We start from the raw sequence: 23,864 nt of genomic DNA on the forward strand, positions 1-23,864 counted from the left end.
GGAAACTCGACTGCATAATTTGTGGTAGCTGCAAGAGCTAAACCAATGAAACATATGGAAGCCTCAGATAAGGGGGAGAAGGAGGGGGAAAGGGGAGGAAGTGGAGGAGGAAGCACGTGTAAAGGGAGTCCATCATGATCCTGCATTTAAAATGGAAGCAGAAAGCCCCCTTTTAAATGCAGGATTTTAGGCTGGTGTAGAGATGCTCTCTGTTGCACTGCTGAACAGAGGACAGTCTCCCCCAACCCCAACCCCACATTAACAAATTCAACTTGACGTTTAAGGTGACAGTCGAAAGCAGAGATTCGGCATGCTTTTTGTACTACGTAATCTACAGCAGGGGAGTTGAACCTCTTTCAGCCCAAAGGTTGAATTCCATTTCAGAGAAGCTCTCCACATTCCAGTGGTGGGTGAGGCAGAAGGCAAAATGGGATGGGGTCAAAATGCCCCCAAGACCATTATATTGTAGCTTCCTGCCAGCAACTCAGACTTAGGAGAGGCATCTAACCTTTCAGAATGGGGGAAAAGCTATGCACAGGCTGGTAAACCACCAAATGATTGGCAGTTGGGGGAAAGGTGTGGGGCCAGGGAAAGGGCGTGGCCATCTGGGAACCCCGGGTGGCCAGATTAAGACCTCAGATGGGCCAGATTTGGCCCATGGGCCTGAGATTCCATACCTCTGATCCAAGGCTCCTTCACACAGAGCTTTTATCCTGCTATTGAGTTTGCTCACTCACAGAAGTTTGCAGGTCCTTTAGATGACATCATGAACCTCCAGGGCACATCCAGAGGTATTTCCTGGTTATTTCATCTCAAATAGATCCAGAACTAATGAAGTATCTTTTAAACTCGGAATGTTATGCAATTAAAATAGCCACTAGATGGCGCTGTTTCACTGAGTTCTATGGAACCTTGAAAATTAAAGGCTTCCCCTCTCAGCAATCACATGGTTACTGACTGGGAGCCCACTGTAAACATGGAAAGGCTCCAGAACAGGAGCACTGTGGGGGGTTTATTTAGTGTAAAGGCAGCCCTAGAGTTATGGGGTCATGATTAGCAAAATTCCTTCACTTTGGAAGCACACTGACCTCGAATTGTTGTGATCTTCCCAACTGGCCCTGTCAGGTCAGGCCCATCACCTGGGGTGGAAAGTTCTGTTTGAAGACATTCTGCAAACGTTTGCTCTGCTTGGTTTCTGACACACGCCTGCTGCCATCTTGTGGAAATTGGACTACTAGCAACTGGAATTTGGGAGGCCAGCTTCTTCACAATGCAGCTTTTAAAATGTGAGTAGGAAGTCTTGCCTGGAGTCTGTTTTCAACAACAAACAAACAAAGCAAATAACAGTTAAAAAACAAACAAACCCTCTCCTGTGGTATTTACGAGTCTAAATACTCTTTAGTTTGTTAACCCCTGCATGGATCACTGCCTTGTTGTGGCGAAGGGGCTTGCGTAACTCAGTGAAGCCATAAGCTATGCCGTGCAGGGCCACCCAAGATGGACAGGTCATGGCAGAGAGTTCTGACAAAATGTGGTCCACTGGAGAAGGAAATGGCAACCCACTCCAGTATTCTTGCCAAGAAAACCCCATGGGAGGTATCACAAGGCTAAAAGATATGATGCCGGAAGATGAGCCCCTCAGGTCGGAAGGTGTCCAATATACTACTGGGGAAGAGAAGAGGGAATTTCCAAGTAGCACCAGAAAGAGTGAAGTGGCAGGGCAAAAGCCAAAAGGACACTCAGCTGTGGATGTGTCTGGTGGTGAAAACAAAATACCATGCTGTAAAGAACAATATTGTTTATGAATCTGGAATGTAAGATCAATGAATCAAGGTAAGCTGGAGGTGGTCAAACATGAGATGGCAAGATTGAACATCGACATCTTGGGAATCAGCGAATTAAAATGGACAGGCATGGGCGAATTTAATTCAGGTGACCATTATATCTACTACTGTGGGCAAGACTCCCTTAGAAGAAATGGAGTAGCACTCATAGTCAATAAAAGGGTGGGAAAAGCAGTACTGGGGTACAATCTCAAAAACAATAGAATGATCTCAGTACGAATCCAAGGCAAACCATTCAACATCACAGTAATTCAAGTCTATGCCCCAACCACTGAGGCCGAAGAAGCTGAGGTTGATCGGTTCTATGAAGACCTACAACACCTTCTAGAACTAACACCAAAAAAAGATGTCCTCTTCATCATAGGGGATTGGAATGCTAAAGTAGGAAGTCAAGAAATCACCGGGATAACAGGCAAGCGTGGCCTTGGTGTACAAAATGAAGCAGGACAAAGGCTAATAGAGTTTTGCCAAGAGAACATGCTGATCATAGCAAACACACTTTTCCAACAGCACAGGAGGTGACTCTACACATGGATATCACCAGATGGTCAATATCAAAATAAGATTGATTATATACTTTGCAGCCAAAGACGGAGAAGCTCTATACAGTCAGTCAAAACAAGACCTGGAGCTGACTGTGGCTCAGATCATGAGCTGCTTCTTGCAAACTTTCGGCTTAAATTGAAGAACGTAGGGGAAACCACTAAACCATTCAGGTATGACCTAAATCATATCCCTTATGAATATACAGTGGAGGTGAGGAATAGATTTCAGGGATTAGACCTGATAGACAGAGTGCCTGAGGAACTATGGACGGAGGTCTGTAACATTGTTCAGGAGGCAGCAACTCAATCCATCCCAAAGAAAAAGAAATGCAAGAAAGCCAAGTGGCTGTCTGATAAGGCTACACAAGTAGCTGAGTAAAGAAGGGAAGCGAAAAGCAAGGGAGAAAGGGGAAGATATATCCAACTGAATGCAGAGTTCCAGAGAATAGCAAGGAGAGACAAGAAGGCCTTCTTAAATGAACAATGCAAAGAAATCGAGGAAAACAACAGAATGGGAAAGACTAGAGAACTTTTCAAGAAAATCAAGGTATCAAGGGAATGTTTTGTGCAAAGACGGGCATGATAGGACAAAAAAGGCAGGGACCTAACAGAAGCAGATGAGATTAAGAAGAGGTAGAAAGAATACACAGAAGAACTATGCAGGAAAGATCTTAATGTCCCCGATAGCCATGGTAGTGCGGTCACTGAACTTGAGCCGGACATCCTAGAGAGTGAAGTCAAGTGGGCCTTAGGAAGCATTACTAACAACAAAGCTAGTGGAGATGACAGTATTCCAGCTGAGCTATTTAAAATCCTAAAAGATGATGCTGTGAAAGTGCTGTACTCAATATGCCAACAAATTTGGGACACCCAACAGTGGCCACAAGACTGGAAAAGGTCAGTTTACACTCCAGTTCCAAAGAAGGGCAACGCCAAAGAGTGTTCAAACTACCATACAATTGCGCTCATTTCACATGCCAGCAAGGTTATGCTCCAAATCCTACAAGCTAGGCTTCAGCAGCATGTGAACCGAGAACTACCGGAAGTACAAGCTGGGTTTCGAAGAGTCAGAGGAACTAGAGATCAAATCGCCAACATTCGCTGCATCATGGAGAAAGCAAGAGAATTCCAGAAAAACATCTATTTCTGCTTCATTGACTACGCTAAAGCCTTTGATTGCGTGGATCACAACAAACTGTGGCAAATTCTTAAAGAGATGGGAGTAACAGACCACCTTACCTGTCTCCTGAGAAACCTGTACGAGGGCCAAGAAGCAACAGTAAGAAGCAGACATGGAACAACCAATTGGTTCAAAATTGGGAAAGGAGTATGACAAGGCTGCATATTGTCACCCTGCTTATTTTACTTATATGCAGAGTACATCATGAGAAACGCTGGGTTGAATGAATCACAGGTCGGAATTAAGATTGCCGGGAGAATTATCAACAACCTCAGATACGCAGACGATACCACCCTAATGGCAGAAAGCGAAGAAGATCTAAAGAGCCTCTTGTTGAGGGTGAAAGTGGAGAGTGCAAAAGCTGGTTTGAAACTCAACATTAAAAAAACAAAGATCATGGCATCTGGCCCCATCACTTCCTGGCATATAGAAGGAGAAGAAATGGAAGCAGTGACAGATTTTATTTTCTTGGGCTCCAAGATCACCACAGACGGTGACTGTAGCCATGAAATTAAAAGACGCTTGCTCCTTGGGAGGAAAGCTATGGCAAACCTAGACAGCATAGTAAGAAGCAGAGACATCACCTTGCCGACAAAGGTCCGTCTAATCAAAGCTATGCTTTTCCCAGTAGTGACGTATGGCTGTGAGACCTGGACTATAAGGAAGGCTGAGCGCCGAAGAATTGATGCTTTCGAACTGTGGTGCTGGAGAAGACTCTAACGAGTCCCCTGGACTGCAAGGAGGTCAAATCAGTCCATCCTAAAGGAAATCAACCCTGAGTGCTCATTGGAAGGACAAATACTGAAGCTGAAGCTGAAATATTTTGGCCACCTAATGCGAAGAGAAAACTCTCTGGAAAAGACCCTGATGCTAGGAAAGATTGAAGGCAAAAGGAGAAGGGGACAGCAGAGGATGAGATGGCTAGATAGCATCACGGATGCAATGAATATGAACCTGAGCATGCTCCGGGAGAGAGCGCAGGACAGGAAGGCCTGGCGTGCTATGGTCCATGGGGTCACGAAGAGTCGGACACGACTTAACGACTGAACAACAACAACGTTTATTAAGCAAGCTACAAATAATTACTGGATGAAGTTTGTGCGGCCAAATATGGCTTTAATAACTTTATTAGAATAATAATACTTACTAGGTGGGATCCAGACTTACTTGTGAGTAGATATGTACAGGGTTGCAGTGCAAGTTAGTTGTTCTTAGGCCCCATTGAAATCAATGTGAAAAGTTAGTCTGGACTTGTCCCATTGATTTCAGTGGCAACTGAGTACAATTAACGTAATCTGGGAGTTCAACTGAAAGCAAGTATTATTATCTCCCATATTACAGATTGGACAGGCTTAAGGTCATCCAGCAACAAGGCTGAGTGGAAATGTGAATGTCTGACTCGGAGCTTTTGATGCTACTGTGCTTCTCTTTGCTGGAGCTGTAAAGTATCTGAAGGTTGACCTACAGCACATATGGCCGGCCCGTGGGCCATATGCAGCCCACCAAAGCCTTCTGTACAGGCTACCATGGGTGCCCAAGCATCGGCAGCTCCCACCACCACCACCACCGCCACGATTTTCCTGGGGAAGTCAGTGCTCAAGGAGGGGTCATCCTAGCAGGCGATCTCCACCAGGACAATCATGTTCCCAACATCCCGGCAAAGAGCTATTTGGCAAGCTGTCAAGAGCATGACTTCAGGGTGCAATCCTATGCATGGTTAGACAGAAAAAGTCCTGCAACTCCCAGCATGCCCCAGCCAGCTGTGTAGGTATGCTATGCTGGCTGGGGTGTGCTGGGAGTTGCAGGACTTTTTTCCGTCTAAACCTGCGTAGGATTGCGCCCTTAAGTTGTTTAACAATTCTTAGAAATTGCTTAACATCTATAATTGAACATAAGTTTGATTGGAAAAGCAAACGAAGTATTGAATTGAGGAAGTCTTATTATTAATTGATTGTATTATGATTTACCCACTTTTGGAATTCTATTTGCTCTTTTGTGTTAAATGGTATCAGCCTTGCATGCCATTTTTTCTTGGTAGAAAGGCAGGGTACAAATCAAATAATTAAATAATAATTAAATATTACCAATTTTAAAAATGAGGATTTTTTTTTTGTTTTTTGTTAAAGAGTGCAATTTAAATTGGGAAGAAGGTAAACAAGCAGTCATCCCTATGAAGAGCATCCCCCATTTAAATTTCATGCTTCCACTCACCCACCCCACCACTGATTGTTGGGGGGGGGTGAAGTGATCTCTCTGCACAAGAGGGGAGGTTTAACCCTCCCCATCTCTGACCACTGAGATGGGGGGAAAGAGAGAGAGTGAAAAAGGCGAGTGAAGGGAAAGGCTGTGAAGGCTGTGCAGATGTGTGCTTGCCTGTACAGATGTGCTGGATGTGTCCACTGGGAGCAAAAAGATTGCCCACTCCTGACCTACCGTGGTGCACAATCCTCTATACCCCTCTCATTTGGATTGCGGGTTTCCGCCCCACATCACTGTCTGTTAAAAAACAGACAGCAGAGAGTAGGAATAGTCAATTCTTGCAATGGAGGGATGTGAACAGTGGGGTTCCACAAGAATGTCTATTGGGACTACTACTTTTTAACTTGTCCATAAATGATCTGGAATTAGAAGTGAGCAGTGGCCAAGTTTGCTGCAGTTCCCATAATCTCCAGCCAGCATGGCCCATAGTCAAGGATTATGGGAGCTGTAGTCCAAAACATTTGGAGGGCATTAGGTTGCCCATCCCTGCACTGTCCTGTACAGAGAACGGACACTGCACGGCACCTATGCAGAGGCAAGCCACTTGCACGATCTCTCTCCAGTTGTCCTTTTTATCCTGATCATCTGGTAGTTGTCCCTTGTAAGTCATGGTCCCTATTTTGCTTCTGGGGGAGATGTTTCAGAAATATCTCTTTTAAAAATGCTGTTTAGTGACCGCTGCATATGTACTTGAGTTCTCCAGGTTTCAGTTCCCTTCACTAGGTCTATAGAGTCTAGAAGTTAAGCATGGCTGGCTGGAGCATGCTGGCAGTTGTTTAGACAGAAAAAGTCTGTGCTTACTCTACCAGCACATCTGCATCGACACATTGCATGGACATAAGATGTGAAAGTGCTGCTTCCTGCCCATCCCTTCTTCAGAGATCTAGGGTGCAATCCTATGCATGTTGAATGCATAGGATTGGACCCTAAATGTCTGAATAAGGGATGTTTATTGCATAGGATTGCACCCTAAATCTCTGAATAAAGGATGTTTAATGCATAGGATTGGACCCTAAATCTCTGAATAAGGGATGGGCAGGAAGCAGCACCTTCTCATCTTATGTCCATGCAATGTGTCATTCCAGATGTGCTATTACAGTAAGCACACCTCTAGTAGCATATCTAAACCAACATATTGCATGGACATTAGATACAAGTACACTGCTTCTTGCCCTAACTTAGCCGTTGGCTGTGCTAGATGGGGATAATGGGGGTTGGGACTACAACACATCTGGGGGGCAGCAGGTTCGGAAAGACTGATATATGCAATATACATTAACAAACTGAAAATCATATGATTCCTTATTTGTGAGGTGACTAGAGATTGTATTAGCAGCTTTCAGTCCTTAGAACTTTTGGCAAAGTCTGGGCTGGGGAAAAAACACCCAGGCAGCGTGTTCCTTGCCTCCCCCCGCTTCCAAGCTGCTGTTGTGTTTCATATTTCAGCTCCTCCTCACATTCCAGGCCTGCTGAGACTTCCCCTAGAATTCTCCAAAATGGAGCCGTCTCTGCCTTTTGCAACGTATCCTTTAAAAAACTCAAAGCTGAAAACGAGGGTTTTAATTGTTTTCTTCTCTATGGTTTTGTTCACAGCCATGCTGGGCCTGCTGCAGCTGAAGTTCTTAAAGCCTAAAGTCAAAGACTTTTATTCCTTTGAAGTGAAGGATTCGAAAGGGAGGACCATTTCCTTGGAAAAGTACAGAGGCAAAGTAAGTGGCATCTTTTGTGTATGAAACCTTTTAGACAGTATTGGATTCTTGGACTTTTTGCTTAATAGTCCTTTTTCTTGCGTATTTTACTGAGAACAATGGAAGATTGGTTGAATTATTCTCAGTATTGTCAATATTAAGCACCTTTCAGTCCCATTTATTTCACTTAGAGGGAGTGTTAAGCAGATGCTTAATTCACTCCCATTGAAATAAATTAAACTTAATAGTGCTTCACTTGATCTGAATTGTACAGACTGATTTTAACAGAGGGGAACTTTCTTACTTTGTAATAGCCTACAGCAATACTGAATAGGATTGTTCTTTTGTCCTAAATGGAAACTAAACTGAACACATGTATATTTTCCTATATTTGAACAGCTGGATAGAAAGTTATTTTATTAACCTTAGTGCGGGTAGCTGCTCATCCTTTCTTTCTAATTGTCCCATTTTCCATCTATCTGAAGGCATCTCTGGTTGTAAACGTGGCTAGCTACTGCCAACACACAGAAAAAAATTATGTCATGCTGCAGGAACTCCACAGAGAGTTTGGACCATCCCATTTCACAGTGCTGGCCTTCCCTTGCAATCAGTATGGGGAACTGGAGCCAGGCACAAGCCAGGAGATCAGTTTATTTGCAAAATCAAACTATAGAGTAACTTTCCCCATTTTCAACAAGATAAAGATTATGGGATCTGAAGCATCACCGGCGTTTAAATATCTAATAGGTAAGCATCTCTCTCATGTATATTGTATACTGTGCACAACCTACTCTGCAACTTCTTTTTTAGGGAAGACGTGGACAGGAAACACACATAGAATTCAGCTTCTTAGGATTCTTAACTTTCATTAAAAAAATGCACACACAAGTTTCTAGCTCCTTAGAAAATATGCTTAAAAAATGAAAATGCAATGCCTTCTGAAATCCCAGAAGGGGATGTCTAAATAGATTTTGGCCAGGGCATGCTGGGACTTTTTTCAGTTTAAATATGCGTAGGGTTGTGCCCTTCCGGGGGGTGGTCAGTGACCTGCATAGCTCCTTTGCCCCTTCACAAGATTAAAAAAACAGCATACATTATGCAGAACAATCATGAAATGTAAGAGGGTTTGTATGCAATAAATGCTCAGTTTGTATAATTTATGCAGGCTGCAGAATTCTGCTTTTCTTGGTGCAGAACTTTGATCTCCTCGGTGTAGATTTTATAATTTTGTTAGCAAAGAGTCCAATAAGCCCTAGAAGTTAGCAGCACAGAGCTCTTTCCCCAGGCACTTCTGTGCGTTCCATGTGGCTTCCTTGTAATCTTCAGAAGTCTTGCATTCATTTTTTAAAATATTTGGTTTGCGATAGTAGCCATATGTGCAGGGATTCATATGTAGAAAGATAAATGTGAAAGTGACTAGGGGAGCTTTTGTGAGCAAGAAAGCTCCAATATGGTCATTAAAACCCCAGAATACACAAGGGATTTTGGATCGGGATGATGATATTTTTCCATCTTCATGACTTCTACATCCATACTTCAAGATTTTGCAGCAACTGATTCAGGTTTTCAGGGCTGATCAGAAAAAATTCACAAGAAGAAAAAAAAAAGAGCAATAGATTCAGTGACTTGAGTGTGCTTGTTATGCTTGCAGCAATATGTAACTTGCAGCAGTCATGCAAATAATTATGCACATTGCCTGTAACAAAATACACACATGACATTTCCCGCCTTATCTTGCAATACGGCAGCCTACAGATTGCTAAGAAGTATATGAAGAATTCCTCATATGTCAGACTATGCACAGATCCACTCACATAAACACAGCAAGTATTTCAACGTTTCTTTAAGATTTCAGTGGTTATTTTGGCAAGACTACTAGGCAGCAAACAATGTTTTTTACCTCCAGATCTGCAAAATTTCAAGAAAGGTTACATCTCTAGTCACTCTAGTAACAAAAATTGTGGGATTTCTCTCATTAATCTCTGTCTCATGAATGGAACAATTATATCGAGCAGGATTTGTGACTATAGAATCAGGCAATAATTATCTATATTAATTGCCATGCACTCTGGAATTGTATGGTGGCAATGAAGCTTCTGGATTGGTTGAGCTGCCTTAATGTCACAGAGGTTAGGGCTGGCAGAGAGGTCCCTGGCTGCCTTTAGCTGAGCTTCTTAGATCCTAGAGCAGCCTTCCCCAGCCTGGTGCTTCCCCAGAGGTTTTGGACTACAACTTTTGTCATCCCTGACCACTGGCTATGTTGGCCAAGGTTGACGGGAGTTGTAGTCCAACACATCTGGAGGGCACCAGGTTGGAGAATGCTGCCCTAGAGAGAGGCAGGAAAGGATAGCCACAAGGAAGGAGGAGGTAGAATAACCCAAGAGGAAGGGGAAACAGGCCAAGAGTAGCAGTTTGGGGCTGAAAAGGCAAAGTAGAAAGATGGAGTGGTCTCTAGAAATGACGGGAAGGTGAAAGAGCTGGTAGAAGTCTCAGCGGGGAAGGAAAATTGAGAGCAGAGGTGAAGATGAGCAGTAGCTGCAGAGATGGGGAAGGCCAAAGTTCACATATTGATCAAGAATCATCTGTAGCTGCAGTCCTCTAGTTTCATATTAATTAATCTGGAGGGGAAAAGTGTAGCAATGGGTGAAATCCAGAAAATGAATATGAACTGACCACGTTTTTATCTCAACAGATAAAATACTCACCAGACAGGCTGCTTAACAAGATCAGCCTCGGATGGCCTTCTCTCTGTCCCATCAGCCAGAACAGCTAGACTGGTGGGGACGAGGGAGAGGGCCTTTTCTGTGGTGGCCCCCACTCTGTGGAACTCCCTCCCTAGGGAACTCCGCCATGCCCCCTCTTTAATGAGCTTCCGCCGTGCATTAAAAACGTGGTTGTTCAGGCAGGCATTTGGGATGGGTTAGGGTATTTTAGAAAACGTTTTTATTGTAGAATGTTATTGTTTTAAACTGTTTTATTATATGCTGTACATTGGCTAGAGTGGCTGGGTGACCAGCCAGATAGGCAATTAATAAATTTAATAAATAAATAAAATAATTTAATAAATAAATAAAACAGGGCTTGGAAGCATCTTTTTTTTCCTCATGTGCACCCCTTCTGCTTGTGACCTAAATGTCTCTTATGTTGCCCTTACAGAGTCCACCAAGAAAGAGCCTAAGTGGAATTTCTGGAAGTACCTCGTCAGCCCTGAAGGTAAAGTCGTGAAGTTCTGGAGGCCTGAAGAGCCCATAGAAAGCATCAGACCAGATATAGTTGCTTTGATTAGGCAGATCATTATGAAAAGGAAAGAAGACCTCTGATGGGTTGCCTTGGGAATGCTATATGGGAGCATCTCTGCACAGCCTTAGTACATTCCTGTTCAATAATTGTAAAAACAAAAGAAAACTGGACGATCAGAGGTTTTTCTTGCTGGTTAGTTTCATGGTAACCTTTGACAGAACACTTTTCTGTTTAGGACCAGCTGTTAAACTTGCTGAGTGCAAGTGAAACAAAGAGGAGTACCCAGGCACTGGGCCCTTTGCCCAACTGAGCCTTGGATATGATCCCTGTAAAAATGTATGACTGGCCTATTTGGTGAATGTGTATTTAAAACAAAGGGCAAGGTTTACAACAAACATAATTCTGAAGAACAGTAGGTTTCAGTGCTTTCCCAAGTCAGTTTCTGCTGTGTTCATGCACAAAAATAAATACTTTTCACATACAGTACAGGTAACCAAGAGACTTTCTAGAAATCTGGCCTTTTTCCTGGGTCAAAACCATCTGTGCTGAGCATAGCTGGCTGCCCTCGGGAGCCATTTCCATAGCACTCTCACAATGCCCAATGGCTTTGTTGCACTTTGGCTGACCTCTAATATTCTTGGGTCAGGTGAAACTGCTGGGAATAACACAAGTAACGTGCTAGGAGATGTCTGCGTAAACAGTTCCTCAGCATTTATGAGCATTGCAATACAGCCCAACATTTCAATCCGGGAAGCAAATGGTACATCTGAAAATCCTCCTAAGATGCATGCTAACTGCATATCAGTCTTGCCTGTTCAGAAACAAGCAGAAGCTGCCATTGTTTTCCATCATGATTGCAGAGTGCTGCCATATAAAGAGGTAAAGTACAATAATAATATTCTAAGGGGACAACCCTATGCGTGCTTAGAGAGAAAAAAGTCCTGCAACTCCCAGCGTTCCCCAGCCAGCACTGCTGCAAATTGTAGGACTTTTTTCTCATCAAACTTGCATAGGATTGCGCCCAAATTCAACCTCCGCCAACCTGGTGCCCTCCAAATGTATTAGACTGCAAGGGCCACTATCCCCAGCCATGACCCCCACTGGTCATGCTGGATAAGGATGATGGCTATTATAGTCCAACACATCCGGAGGGTGCCAGGTTGGGGAAGGATGTTCAAAGTAGCAAGTCACATTCCATTCTGCAAGTAGGTTCAAATGGAGAGGAAGGTAAAAGCAGTCCATTTTTTAGTAGTGGGCCTTTCCTTAAAGGGCCATTGACTAACCTCTGGATGCGGCAAGGCTTTTGTATAGATCTACTTAGCCCACTTCCACACAGGAATAGTAACAGAAGATATTATAGAGCAATCCCCTTATGCACACCACCTGCTATTCTAACAGACTCCCAGTTGCTGTCCACATGGAGAAGCAAGTTAGACTGCATATAGCTGTGTATCACTGGGTGGGTTCTCATGATCACAGAGGGAAAATAAGCCACAGTGGCTTATTTTCATTCCCTGCATATCCCCTTCAGGAGCCTCTTAATTAGAACAATTACCCTTACTGGGTGCGGGTTGTCGTGATCACCAAACCCAGCACAGGTGGGTGGCTTGGGTGGTTTACAAACCACCCAGCAATCCTAGAACAAGCCATAGGTTTCAGGGTGGTTTGTAACCACCCCAACCAACCACCCTTGCTGGGTTCAGATGTCACAACAACCTGCACCCAGAAACAATAATTATGCTAATACTAAATTCAGATCCTAAAGAGCCACATCTCCAAAGCTAAGCAGGGTCAGCCCTGGTTAGTACTTGGATGGGAGAACGCCTGGGAATCAGGCTTCCTGCACTGAGCAGCTGGATTCGATGGTCTTGTAGGCTCCTTCAAACCTTATGATTCTATGTGTCAGGAGCACCCTAGCGGCCTCTTTCAGTAGACTCCAATAGCCAACTCAAGACACAGACAAAAGGATTCTTTTCAAGGCTTTAATCATTTTAAAACTTAATTACTCTTTCAGATGCTAATCACCAGCGACTAAGCAAGGAACAGCAGAGTAGCCTATGCTCCGAGTAGGCAGTTGATCCCCGTTTGAAGGAGAGTCACTTGAAGACCCTGAACTTATGGGCTAGGGAGAGATCCTCCCTCTTTCCCATGAGTCCACGAGAGGTGGCTGTTGCTTGTGCGCCAAACGGGCGCTACTCCTCCTTTCCACACCCTCCGTCACTCCCTGCGTCTGTGTCGAGCGTCTAGCAAGCCCCATTCCCGCACTTTCTCACTGCTACGATCACTATCTATCTCAGGAATGCCGGCAGAAGGAATCTCTGCCAGCTGTTGTGCCTGTGAGGGATGAGCTGGCTCCTCTCCCACGGATTGCTGATCCTTCTCAGAATCAGAATTGCTGTGGGGTTCTATCAGCTCAGTTTCCACCCTGACACTATGATACTTTCTATGATACTAGGTGGCTCGTGACTGGCATGCATGGGGCAGGAAAATAACCAACCTGGCTTACTTTCCCTCCGTGATCATGAGAACCCGGTCATTGAGTCTCAAAACTGCCAGTTGCTTGTCTCTAAACTAATCTTAAAAAATATTCTTTCTTTACTATCAAGTTACTTAAAACACCATTTGTCAAACATGAAAGTTCAGTGAGAAATTTTCCAGTCATTGAATCATTCTGTTTAAAACTGTATACTATTAAATAAATCTAGCTTTGTATCAACAACAGCAAGAAATGGATGCATGATGGAAAAAATAACAAAAAAATGTAAATAGTTTTATGAAGATATTTTATTTTTTAAAAGAGAAAGAAAAATCCAAGTCTGTTTGGTGTGTTTTTGATAAACTGGCTTACAAACAAAAAATGTTGTTAAATTATGCTCCATTGCTTTAGCTGAAAGCGCTCTGGGAGACTACTACTTAAGTTACAAGGGCAAAAGTTAAAATTATATATACTAATGATGAACTCATTCTCCAACTGTGACTCCTCATGAAGCTAAAACAGCACCATCCTCACACAAGAGAGAGGTATCAGCAGGCTTGAGGAAACTCCAGGGTTTGCACACACAAAAACCTTTAGGAAAAAAATCCCTAAGGGGTCCAGTGAGGACTTATCATGGTCAGTGGGCACAAAATGCTGGCTGGCTGTTGGAGGGGGAAAATAATAAACTGGGAAGGAGGATGAATGGAATGGAACACCCTGAAAAAGGGCACAGATGGCTGACACCCTGAACAGGAGCACTGCACTTGGCAATACTTCGTTGCACTTCCCACTTGTATATCATATAAGTCAGTTCCAAACATTCTGTCATGCTCCAGCATCACCAAGAAACAGAATCCTGGATTCTGCAGATGTGAACTGGTTTGATTTGATTCAGGTCACTAGGATCATGAAGGGAAGACAGCAGATTTAGCTCCCACTCCACTGGCGTCCCCAGGGGCACCCTTTTATTTTATTCCATACAAGTGAAATCCAGATGTAGCACTTATTTCTTGCCAGTAATGCAGGGCCAACCCTACCATTAGGCAGAATGAGGAAGTTACCTCAGGTGGCAGATGGTGGGAGGCAGTAGCAAGGTATTCAAGGAGAAAACTGTGCCTGGCAGGCTACTCAACACCCCCTAAGATAGCCTGCTGCCTTCAAGTTCAGTGGAGAACGTTGTTCCATCATTAGTGTTGAAGACAGATTCATCTGCCAGTCAAGCCAGCTTTTGTACATGGAGTGGGAGGTGTGCCATCTTGTCCGCCTAGGGCAGCAAAATGTTGGGCTGGCCCTGCAGGAATGGCTGCAACATGGTGATTCCAGCCACCCCAACTACTGCAAAACTAGCTTTTCTGACAGGGATCCTGTAAGGCCTCCCTCCATGCTCATACAGCTCATCATAATGGCAGGTCACTCATAAAAGCCAGATTACAGCAAGTTTAAGCATGAGTAAGTTCTCTCCTGAACACTCAAAAAACATCACCCACAAACCACATGTAATAGTATTTCCCCGCGTTATTTTGTCATAAAACTGGGATGTTAACAACACTGTTCGTAATGCGAACCCCATACAAAAGAGTCCTCCTTATCGGTACCTCAGTTATTGGAAACTCTCGATTATCCACCTGCAACGTGTGTCCACCATGCAGCTCTGTGTCAACGTTGCCCTGTGTAAATAGATTTGGACTTGCAGTAAACTCAGTATTTTATTAATATTCCCCCCCACCCTGTATTGCTTGAACAGATGAAGTTGCAGTTGTTCAATAACACATCATAATAAAGCTGGGATAAAGTTTAAAACTTGCCGCCAACTTGCACAGGGCTGGCGCCAAGGGTAGGCATGGTCGAGCTCCTGCCAAGGGCCCATAGCCCAGCAGGAGCCCAGTGGTAAAAGCCCCCTGGAATTGCTCCTCCTCTTCACCTGCATTCTGCAACCTGTTTGTTCACCTGCCTCTCGCCCTGGCCCAGACAATGATGTTGGTGAGAAGGAGGACCAGTAGATGGCACTGTAGCCTTGCTCACCTTGTCTGTCAAACAAGCAAGTGGTAGCAACAATGAGAAACAGGATGAGGAGCGATAAAGGCTAGTGGCAAAGGCAGTAAGAAGTTATACTCACTGAGGAAGAGGTCAATTGAATGTGCCTTGCCCAAGGGTCCTCAGAAATCTGGAGCCAGCATTGAATTTGTGCTCCTCACATTTGCAGTCACAAAATACACTCGGTAAAAATCCACTTGTTTAGGGCAGGAGTAGGGAACCTGCGGCCATCCAGATGTTGACTCCAGCTACCATCATCCCCAGCTAGAATGGCCAATGGTGACAGATGATGGGAGCTCTAGTCCAACAACATCTGGAGGGCCACAGGTAATTCAAATGCACCTTGAGCCTGCCTTATGTGGTTTGCAGATGTGTGAATGTTAATGCAGCGTAGAATGCAGGAGAAACACTGAATGTGCATTGCTACCAATGTCAGTTTTAAATATTCCCATTGCAGACTAATTTAAGCCAAAGTGGGTTTGAGCCTTAACATGTAAAAACAGCCATTATGCAGCCCAGTTGGTTGGCTCTATTGTATGAGCCAATAGAAAGGGCAGGACAAGGAATGGACCGCAAAATACAGAAGAGTACATTGGCGTGATCATGACATTATAATGCAGTGAAGCAACTCAGATTAGCATCTGGGTTTCAGCATTACAAACCGAGTCTGCTGGCACCAAACTGAGAATAGTCTGCACATGCAGAAGAAGCACAAATGTCTTAACAGCAACTCACTCACATGTCTGACCTCCTGCTTCTAATGTAACACTTTAATTCTTAGTTAGCAGTTGCAATTCTCTCCCACAGCAACTAATTTAGATTCAAACCTATGCATGTTTAGACAGAAAAAAAAGTCCTACAATTCCCAGCATTCCCCAGCCATGCTGGCTAGGGAATGCTGGGAGTTCTAGGGTTTTTTTGTCTAAACAGGCATAGGATTGCTTCCTTAAAAGAATTAGCCTAAACAATGATGCAAAGTCATGCAATAACATGGAAGTGTATTTAGAATGTGTACAAGAGCTAACTGATATTGCATTTTATGAGTTTAAGTTTAGTTTCGTTGACCACCCAGAGAGCTTCAGCTGATGGGGCTATATAAGTGTAATAATAAATACATTAAGGGCGCAATCCTATGGAGATAGGTGGCCACCTCCGAACTCGGAGGCAACCGCCTATCCAATGCAGGGCAGGAGAAGCAAGGAGAGGATCGCCCCCTCCGCACTTCACCCACCCTGCATTTATAGCTAGACAGCTGATTTTGGCTGCCTAGCCATGGGAGCTGGGAGCACAGGAAGCAGCAGCTGAACAACACATAGGATGTGTCATACTGGCATTTCCGACTTCCCCACCCCAACACACCCCCAGGAACACCCCGTTCTTGCCACTCCGCACTCCTCTTCCGAGCACGGGGTAGTTCCACGCTGCCTACGAGGCAGCGCGGGAGGGGGTGGAGGTTGGTTCTCAGGGAACCAACCTATCCTATGGCTGTCCAGCCACTGACTAGCGCCCATAGGATTGCTCCCTCCATTAATTAAAATCAACAGACATACACCTCACCATACAATCTGTTCCAGAGGTCTAGAAAAATATGATCTGACTGTGAGTTTTCACTTTAGATGTTACATTAGAGCCGCCTTCCCCAACCTGGTGCCGTCCAGATGTTTTGGACTACAGCCCCCACAATTCCTGGCCATTAGCCATGGTGATGGGCTGATGGGAGTTGTAGTCCAGAACATCTGGAAGGCACCAGGTTGAGGAAGGTTATATTACAGGATCAATTCCCATTCAGATAGTTCGGAATGCCACATTTCTGAAATCCCCTCTTCTTTTGAACATCTTGGTGTTAAAGAGAGACCGTCCAAGCCTACTTAACCCACCAGAACTATGTCTAATCTTTATACAGAGGATTTCAGCTGCCAGACCCAAAGGTCCAGTATTGGCTTGGAACTCCCAAAGCCATAGATTTTTTTTTCTCTCTTCCAACATTCTGGCAATAAATTCATTCAGCAGACAAACTAGTTTGGAAGAGATGAGTCAACCAGCTAAACAAAGTTGGGAAGTCTGAGAACAAATGCATATAAACCACTGATTTGAACAGAAATAAAAATACCATCTAGTGCAAACTTTCATAGCACTGCAGACGCTAGAGGGTTTACACAATGATGGCTATTGCGACTCTCTCACATAGAGACAAATTTAAAGCATTAGCCTACACAATGATGCAAACTCATGTGATAATATGGAGGTGTATTTAGTTGCTGGAATACAGACAACAGCTAACTAAGAGTACACTGCCAGACCATCACACCACAGAGAACACTGTGTGCTACAGAATCAAATGGGTAGATTAGAATGAGAGGCATTACATGAAATAATATATTTTATTGAAATAAACAGTTGATTGAAAGCATTGCATGCTTTCAGACCATACATTGCCTGGCTTACAAGGCCCTTCCTATGGATGTCCAGTGCAGAAATAAAGCAAGCAGGATGTTTAAGGAAATGTGCTTGGATGGCAGCAATATTAGCAGGTACCCTACATATATGTCAATGGATTTATCATCAATAGGCACCCATTTATATTGGATAAGTCAAATTCTTTAATCACAGAGTTAAGCATATGATGAGATACGTCCTACTTCTCAGAACCTTTCAAGCACTTCAGGTGACTAAACCAGCCATACAACAACTGACTTTATTCCTTTGTTTTACTATTGCTCTGAACAACTATGCCTGACAAAGAATGTTGTGACATTCAGACATCTGCACAACATCAGTTGAAGCAGCAGCTACACCAGCCTTTTCCAACCTGCGGGCCCCCAGATTTATATTTCTTTCTTTATAATATTTCTTGACCACCTTTCAGGGCAGGATCCCATCCAAGGCGACATACAAAAATAAAACACATAATAAAAATTGATGCACCATTAAAAACAGTACAAATACACACAGCAGTAAAACCACAATAAAAACAGCAACAGCAGCATAAAATAAAACTTACAACGGGCAACTGCAGCCCAACCCAGTCTGATAAAACATAATCAGGGGAAGGCCAAAATATAGTTGTGTTGGACTACAACTCCCATAATCCCACAGTTGTCCAACAGATCTGGAGGGCACCAGGTTGAGGAAGGCACGTTTTTCTCCCTCTCTCAAACTACTAGAACCCAGGGTCATGCTATAAAGCTTATTAGTGGGAGATTCAGGATAGATAAAAGGAAGTCCTTCTTCACACAGCACATAGTTAAACTATGGAATTTGCTACCACAGGATGTAGTGATGGCCACCAATTTGGAGGGCTTTAAAAGGGGGTTGGACAAATTCCTGGAGGAAAAGGCTATCAATGGCTACTAGTCTTGATGGCTATGTACTACCTCCATTACCAGAGGCAGTGAGCCTATGTACACCAGTTGCTGGGGAAAAATGGGTGGGAGGGTGCTGTTGCGGTCATGCCCTGCTTGTGGGTTCCCAGTAAATAGCTGGTTGGCCACTGTATGAACAGGATGCTGGACTAGATGGACCCTTGGTCTGATCCAGCAGGGCTCTTCTTATGTTCTTATACTGAGCTACAGAGTAAACCATGTTCTCAAATAACAGCAGAAAGTCTTTGAAGGTCTTGTTATACAAACCTCTGTGGTGATCCGACGATTAAAATACGTGCCGCAGGCTGGCAGCCGAATGTCAGCTGGTGTCATTCAAATATTCATCCAGCTAACAATACACTGCCATTCCACCACACACACAGCTTCATGGCCTCCTCTCTCTTACAATAAACGATTCCTGCAGCGGGTAACAGTGCAGTAGCGACTGCTGGGATAAGGCAAAGCAGTCAGCTAACTCTACACTGCCTACCAGTCACAGGTAGCAAAAAGCCAAAAGAGGCTGTCATTTTAGTCACAATAGCCAAGCAGTCTCAAGACGTATGGTGGAGTCATAAAGATGTGATACTTGCCTTTATATATTGAGAAAACTAAAATTCAGTCATTCCATTTAGCTCCAAATTATCCTGAGGTTGACAATAATAAATTGCTAGAATTAGAAATATTGGAACACTAATCTTACAAAGTAAATGTCATGTGAAAAATGTAAAGAAACAGTTTGAGATAAACACCAACTAGGCTGCAATCCTAAACTAATTTAGGCTGCTTCAGTCCCATTGAAACCAATGGAGTTTAAACAGCCTAATATGTAGAGAATTGCAGTCCTGGCCTCTTTCAACTAATCCTCAAAATTGTTTTGTACCACTTGATGTAATGTGTATTAAATATAATTCAGATCTTAATCATCTTAGCAAAACACCATAGCTAGCATAGAATATTAAGGGAAGTGTATAATATTAAAATCAAGTCTACAAATGATCATCAAAATACTTTGTGGAAAATGTTAGTTTTTGCCAAACTTGTTATACAGTCTAATCATCTTGAAATTTAATATTATGCTATAGATATCTTACATCACAAAATCCAAGGCAGTTTGCAACATAAGTAAAACATCCCCTAATAGAAAAAAATACATAAAACCAATTACTCATTTTACTAGTGAAATAATCCCAATGATGCAACGCATCTTTATACGGAAAAAACCATAGACTTTCCAAGCACTTAAAAGGATGTTTTTAAATTCTAAATGACTAGGATTGCATAGGCAAGATCATTTAATGTGGGTTAGTTTCCTCTTAGCGTAATTTAACTACCCTGTGTCAGGATGGCAAAGAATGATTAAACACCCTCATTTTAACATACGTGTGTTCATTGAATGAGAGGATTCTGAGTACAGAGCCAGGATAATTAATCTGCAGTTTTAAAATGTCCAATAGTCATTTGATGGACATCCCAGTAGTGTTCACAAGGGGGCACACTTCCATTACTTTTGCAGTTTTTTGGAACGCAACAGTGTGGAGTGCAACCAGCAGCTGTCAAACATTTACTTTCAAACAGCCAGCTAGTACTGCACTGCCAAAGTGACACATTCCTGTTTCTTCTCATTTGCAACACAAAATTACTTCAGATCACTGAGTCTTCCCCATAATAAATGACCATAATCAGTATGCCAGCAATTACATTTTTTGTGCCGTTAACACCCTCAATTTTATGTCTGCTCCCACAATGCCAGGTCTACACTAGCTCTATAATGTCTGAATTAAACTTAAAAATCTGAGCAAATGATTTTGAAATTGGTTGGAGCAAAAGCAATTTCAAAACAAATGTGATTTTCATGGAGAAACATTTGAGAAATGCCTGCTGATATTCAAACACATCTTGCACGTGAAGAGAAACATTGTTAGCCTCTTTCAAGTAAATGTCATACTCAAAATATCCATTGTTTCATCAGGTTTCCCTCTTGGATAATTTATTTCTATCAGTTAAAGATTTTGGAGTAGACTGCTCTGCATGGAACATGGTAAGACAAGACGAGTAAAGGGGGAGATGGCAAGGTTTTATAACATTATGCATAGTACGGAGGAAGTAGATAGCAGATTGTATCCAATGTTAGTCTAAATTAAGTCCCCTTCATTTCAATGTTACTACTCTAAGTAGAACTAACATTGGATACAACCCAGAGAAACGTATTTCCCCCTCTTTCATAATATTAGAAGTAGGGGCGGCCCTGTGAAATTTGTTGGCTGGAAATACAGAACAGACAAAAGGAAGAACTTCTTCACACAACGTATCATTAATACTTTTGGAGTTTGCTTCCACAAGATGTGGAGACAGCCACCAGCGCTTAGACAGCATTAAAAAGGGGGTAGACAAATTCATGGAAGAGAAGGGTGATTCATGGGTACTTAATCATGATGGCTATATATTCAGTGTCAAAGGGAGTATGCCTCTGGATACCACTTGCCAGGGTACATGAGTGGGAAGATGCTATTGCCCTCATGTCCTGCTTGTTGGCTTCCCAGAGGGATCTAGCTGGGCCATGTGGGGAACAGGATACTGGGGTAGATGGACCTTTGATCTGATCCAGCAGGGCTCTTCTTATGTTCATACTACTGCAATCTGGAGTGGTGAGATGTAATTAAGAAAATGGCTCCTGTACCATTAAGAGTTATATAAAACTACATTTCAACAAGTCCAGCTTGTCTTGTGGGGGAAGGAGTGTGAGAAAGAAAGCTTCAACTTCTGATAACTCCCTCCCTCCTGATAAGACACAGCCAGCAGTTCAAGGGGCAGGAGCCATGTTTTCCTTTGCACCTCATCACCCCACCTTGATACAGTCTATTCCAGGGTTGGGGAACCTCCAGAACCCCTATGAGGCTCACGCCCACAGAAAGAATGCTACGTTACCTCTGTTTTCTATTATTTTCTTTCTCTATATTCTCTTCATGAGGACACAGAGCTTTGCAGACAAACAAACATTTTCAGAGTCAATTTTGCAGTCTCATCAACACTCACCTTAGTCAGCATCTGTAGATGTCGTTTTCTGATCTGCCTGAGGTCTGTCCCGAGGGCTTTCATAATTTTTGCCTTTAAAACAAACATGCAGATATTCAGTAAAATCATTCGACCATTAGGAATCAGATCTGAACCACACAAAAGTCAATCCACATACTTAATGACTCATCAGGACAAATCATATTCCGTGGGCAAAATCCAACATAAATCCTAAGAGTAGACCTATTGAAATAAGTTAAATAATCATAATTAACTTACATCCTATTCATTTCAACAGGTTTACTCCAGCCCTTCTACCCTTCCCAATGGTTCCGGCTCAGAAAAAGCAGCTTTTGCAATCTTACACAAATAACTGACCTATATAACTAACTGGGAAATATGCCTAGATTAGGAAACAGAAATAATTTCCTCCATGTGGGGCATTACTTGCATTAAGTTGATAGATACTTCTTATTTTATGGGATGGTGCTTATTTTGAAGGACACATACACTGTGATACAAGACTCACTCGTCAAAATAGTTATTGACACAGCCATTTATTCCCTTAATCCTGCTCTTCAACATGTTTCTGATAGCACGATGATCCAACTGCATGTTTACTCATAAGTAAGCCGCGCTATACCGAATGGCGATTACTCCCAGTTAAAATATGCATGCCCAAGATGGCAGCTTTAAGGATTGAAGTTCTCATCTGGCCACCTCCCTGGAAAGAGTGCTAACATGACCCTCAGATCACTCTGTCTACTGCGGGGATGAGTTTCTGTTAAAACGTAGATAGCCAGGCTGTGATGGTGAGGAGGAGAGCAGGACTGAAAGGACGGTTGATTTACCCACAGCACATCTTCATCCGTCTTGACCTTCCGGGCTGCGGATCTTTCTAACTTCCACTCCATGTCTGAAGAGGGACTGATGGCCTGTTATTTGGTTAGCTTTGCTGGAGGTGAACAATCACTTCTCTTTCTTGGTGATCCGCCCCCACTAGATGGAATCCTGCCCCTTAGGCTGCGATGAAAGTATGCTTTTTCCAGACAGCTGGAGCCTCGGATTTCGCCTGCTGCTCCTCGATATGCCTTCATTAGGGTGTCGTGTTCCCCCCTGATCTAGCTTCAAGCCCCGCCTGCTATCTATCTGTCTCCCCACAGCACGCTAGGGCTCCGTGGGGAATCCCCCGCTGCGTTCCGCTGTCGCTGGACCCCACTGAAGCAGCTCCTCGACGGAATCATTTAAAGAGACAGAACAAGCGGCAAGCGGAGCGGGAATCCCTTGCCCCGCGCCTGATTGGCTGCCTGGCGCTCTGACGGAAGGAGGTTTCCCTTGGCTGGAACGCGGCGGCGCGCAACGTTCGGCGGGGCTCCCGCCTCGTCCCTGCCCTTCGTGGCTCTTGGGAGGCCGCGGAGCCCGGGCGAAAGCCGCGCTTCGGCGGCGCGCTGTGGAGACTCCTCCATTGTCCGCCGCGGGGCAGCGCGGGGAGAGCCGCGGATAGCAGCGCCAAAGAGCGCGCTGGCGGGCCGAGAAGCGGGGAAGGGAGAGAGAAAGGGGCTGGCTGCCTCGCCCCCTTCCCTAACGGGTCCGAGGAGAAGCTTTCTTCCTGTAGGCCAGGGGTGTCATTGGATGTGGGGCTGGGGAGAGAGCCCAAAAGCCCCGCACGTGGATCCATTCCAGGTCAAAACGTGAAAAAGTGCATTGCACTTTAAGAGGACTTCTTGTCGTGATGTTCTTTTCATATTGCCTGTAATTATATCAAGAACAAACTGGCAAATTGATTTGACAAGCGGGACCTGCAACAAAATGTTGCAGCGTGGAATGCTCTTGTTCAGGGTTCCAGCTTGCCAGCTGCGCCCACTTCCAGAACACTCCATTACATTCCCTCTCCCACTTAGTTTTTAAGTCCCCAGCCTGTCAGCATCTTATCCCCACTGAGCGTGCTCAGTCCTCATTAGGCAGTTCCCACCCCACTCCGCTTTGTTTTTTTCTAAATGTTTGTACTTCTGCAAACCTTGGGATTTCCCCAGCCTTGTTCACATCTCCCCTCTGGTGTGTGGATGGTACCCTGTTGGCTACATCATGATCATCATGATGATCATCATCATTATCATTATTATTATTATGTATTACATTTCTATACCACCCGATAGCCGGAGCTCTCTGGGCGGTTTACAAAGATTAAAAACATTAAAAATACAATATACAGAGATTAAAAACC

At 43.8% G+C, this 23,864-nt stretch overlaps 2 protein-coding genes across 5 annotated transcripts in view; one reads left to right on the forward strand and one right to left on the reverse strand.

Annotated features, from left to right (window-relative positions):
• Window positions 1-22,941, reverse strand: part of CDC20B (cell division cycle 20B) — a 47,732-nt gene extending 24,791 nt beyond the window's left edge. The window contains exons 1-3 of the mRNA XM_084833229.1: window positions 22,492-22,941; window positions 21,662-21,733; window positions 1,089-1,311 (exon numbers count right to left, since the gene is read on the reverse strand). Of these exons, the coding sequence (XP_084689355.1) occupies window positions 1,089-1,311; window positions 21,662-21,733; window positions 22,492-22,554 (358 nt within the window). The 5' untranslated portion in view covers window positions 22,555-22,941. The remainder of the gene's footprint in view (window positions 1-1,088; window positions 1,312-21,661; window positions 21,734-22,491) is intronic.
• On the forward strand, window positions 7,062-13,604 carry GPX8 (glutathione peroxidase 8 (putative)). 4 transcript variants are annotated; one of them, XM_084833234.1, is made up of 5 exons: window positions 7,062-7,141; window positions 7,422-7,537; window positions 8,002-8,263; window positions 10,673-10,729; window positions 12,771-13,598. In XM_084833234.1, exons 2-5 carry the CDS (start codon window positions 7,424-7,426, stop codon window positions 12,824-12,826), a joined length of 489 nt encoding a protein of 162 aa, XP_084689360.1. In that variant the 5' UTR covers window positions 7,062-7,141; window positions 7,422-7,423; the 3' UTR covers window positions 12,827-13,598. The 4 variants fall into 4 exon arrangements, with proteins under 4 accessions (XP_084689360.1, XP_084689359.1, XP_084689357.1 ...); XM_084833233.1 differs by having other exon boundaries at window positions 7,063-7,141; window positions 10,673-13,604; XM_084833231.1 differs by lacking the exon at window positions 7,062-7,141 and having other exon boundaries at window positions 7,300-7,537; window positions 12,771-13,604.
• Window positions 22,942-23,864: the final 923 nt, after the last annotated feature.

The sequence above is a fragment of the Heloderma suspectum genome, chromosome 2, assembly GCF_057233095.1.
Source record: "Heloderma suspectum isolate Gila_16-S chromosome 2, 16-S_ref, whole genome shotgun sequence".
NCBI lineage: Eukaryota > Metazoa > Chordata > Lepidosauria > Squamata > Helodermatidae > Heloderma > Heloderma suspectum.

What these genes read in the sequence shown, in the direction of transcription:
- GPX8 (XM_084833230.1), top strand. Translation starts at nt 7,325, where the DNA reads ATGGAGCCGTCTCTGCCTTTTGCAACGTATCCTTTAAAAAACTCAAAG. An exon ending in TGGAAAAGTACAGAGGCAAA is followed by an intron (nt 7,538 to 8,001) that starts GTAAGTGGCATC and finishes ATCTATCTGAAG; the next exon opens with GCATCTCTGGTTGTAAACGT. An exon ending in GGCGTTTAAATATCTAATAG is followed by an intron (nt 8,264 to 10,672) that starts GTAAGCATCTCT and finishes TTGCCCTTACAG; the next exon opens with AGTCCACCAAGAAAGAGCCT.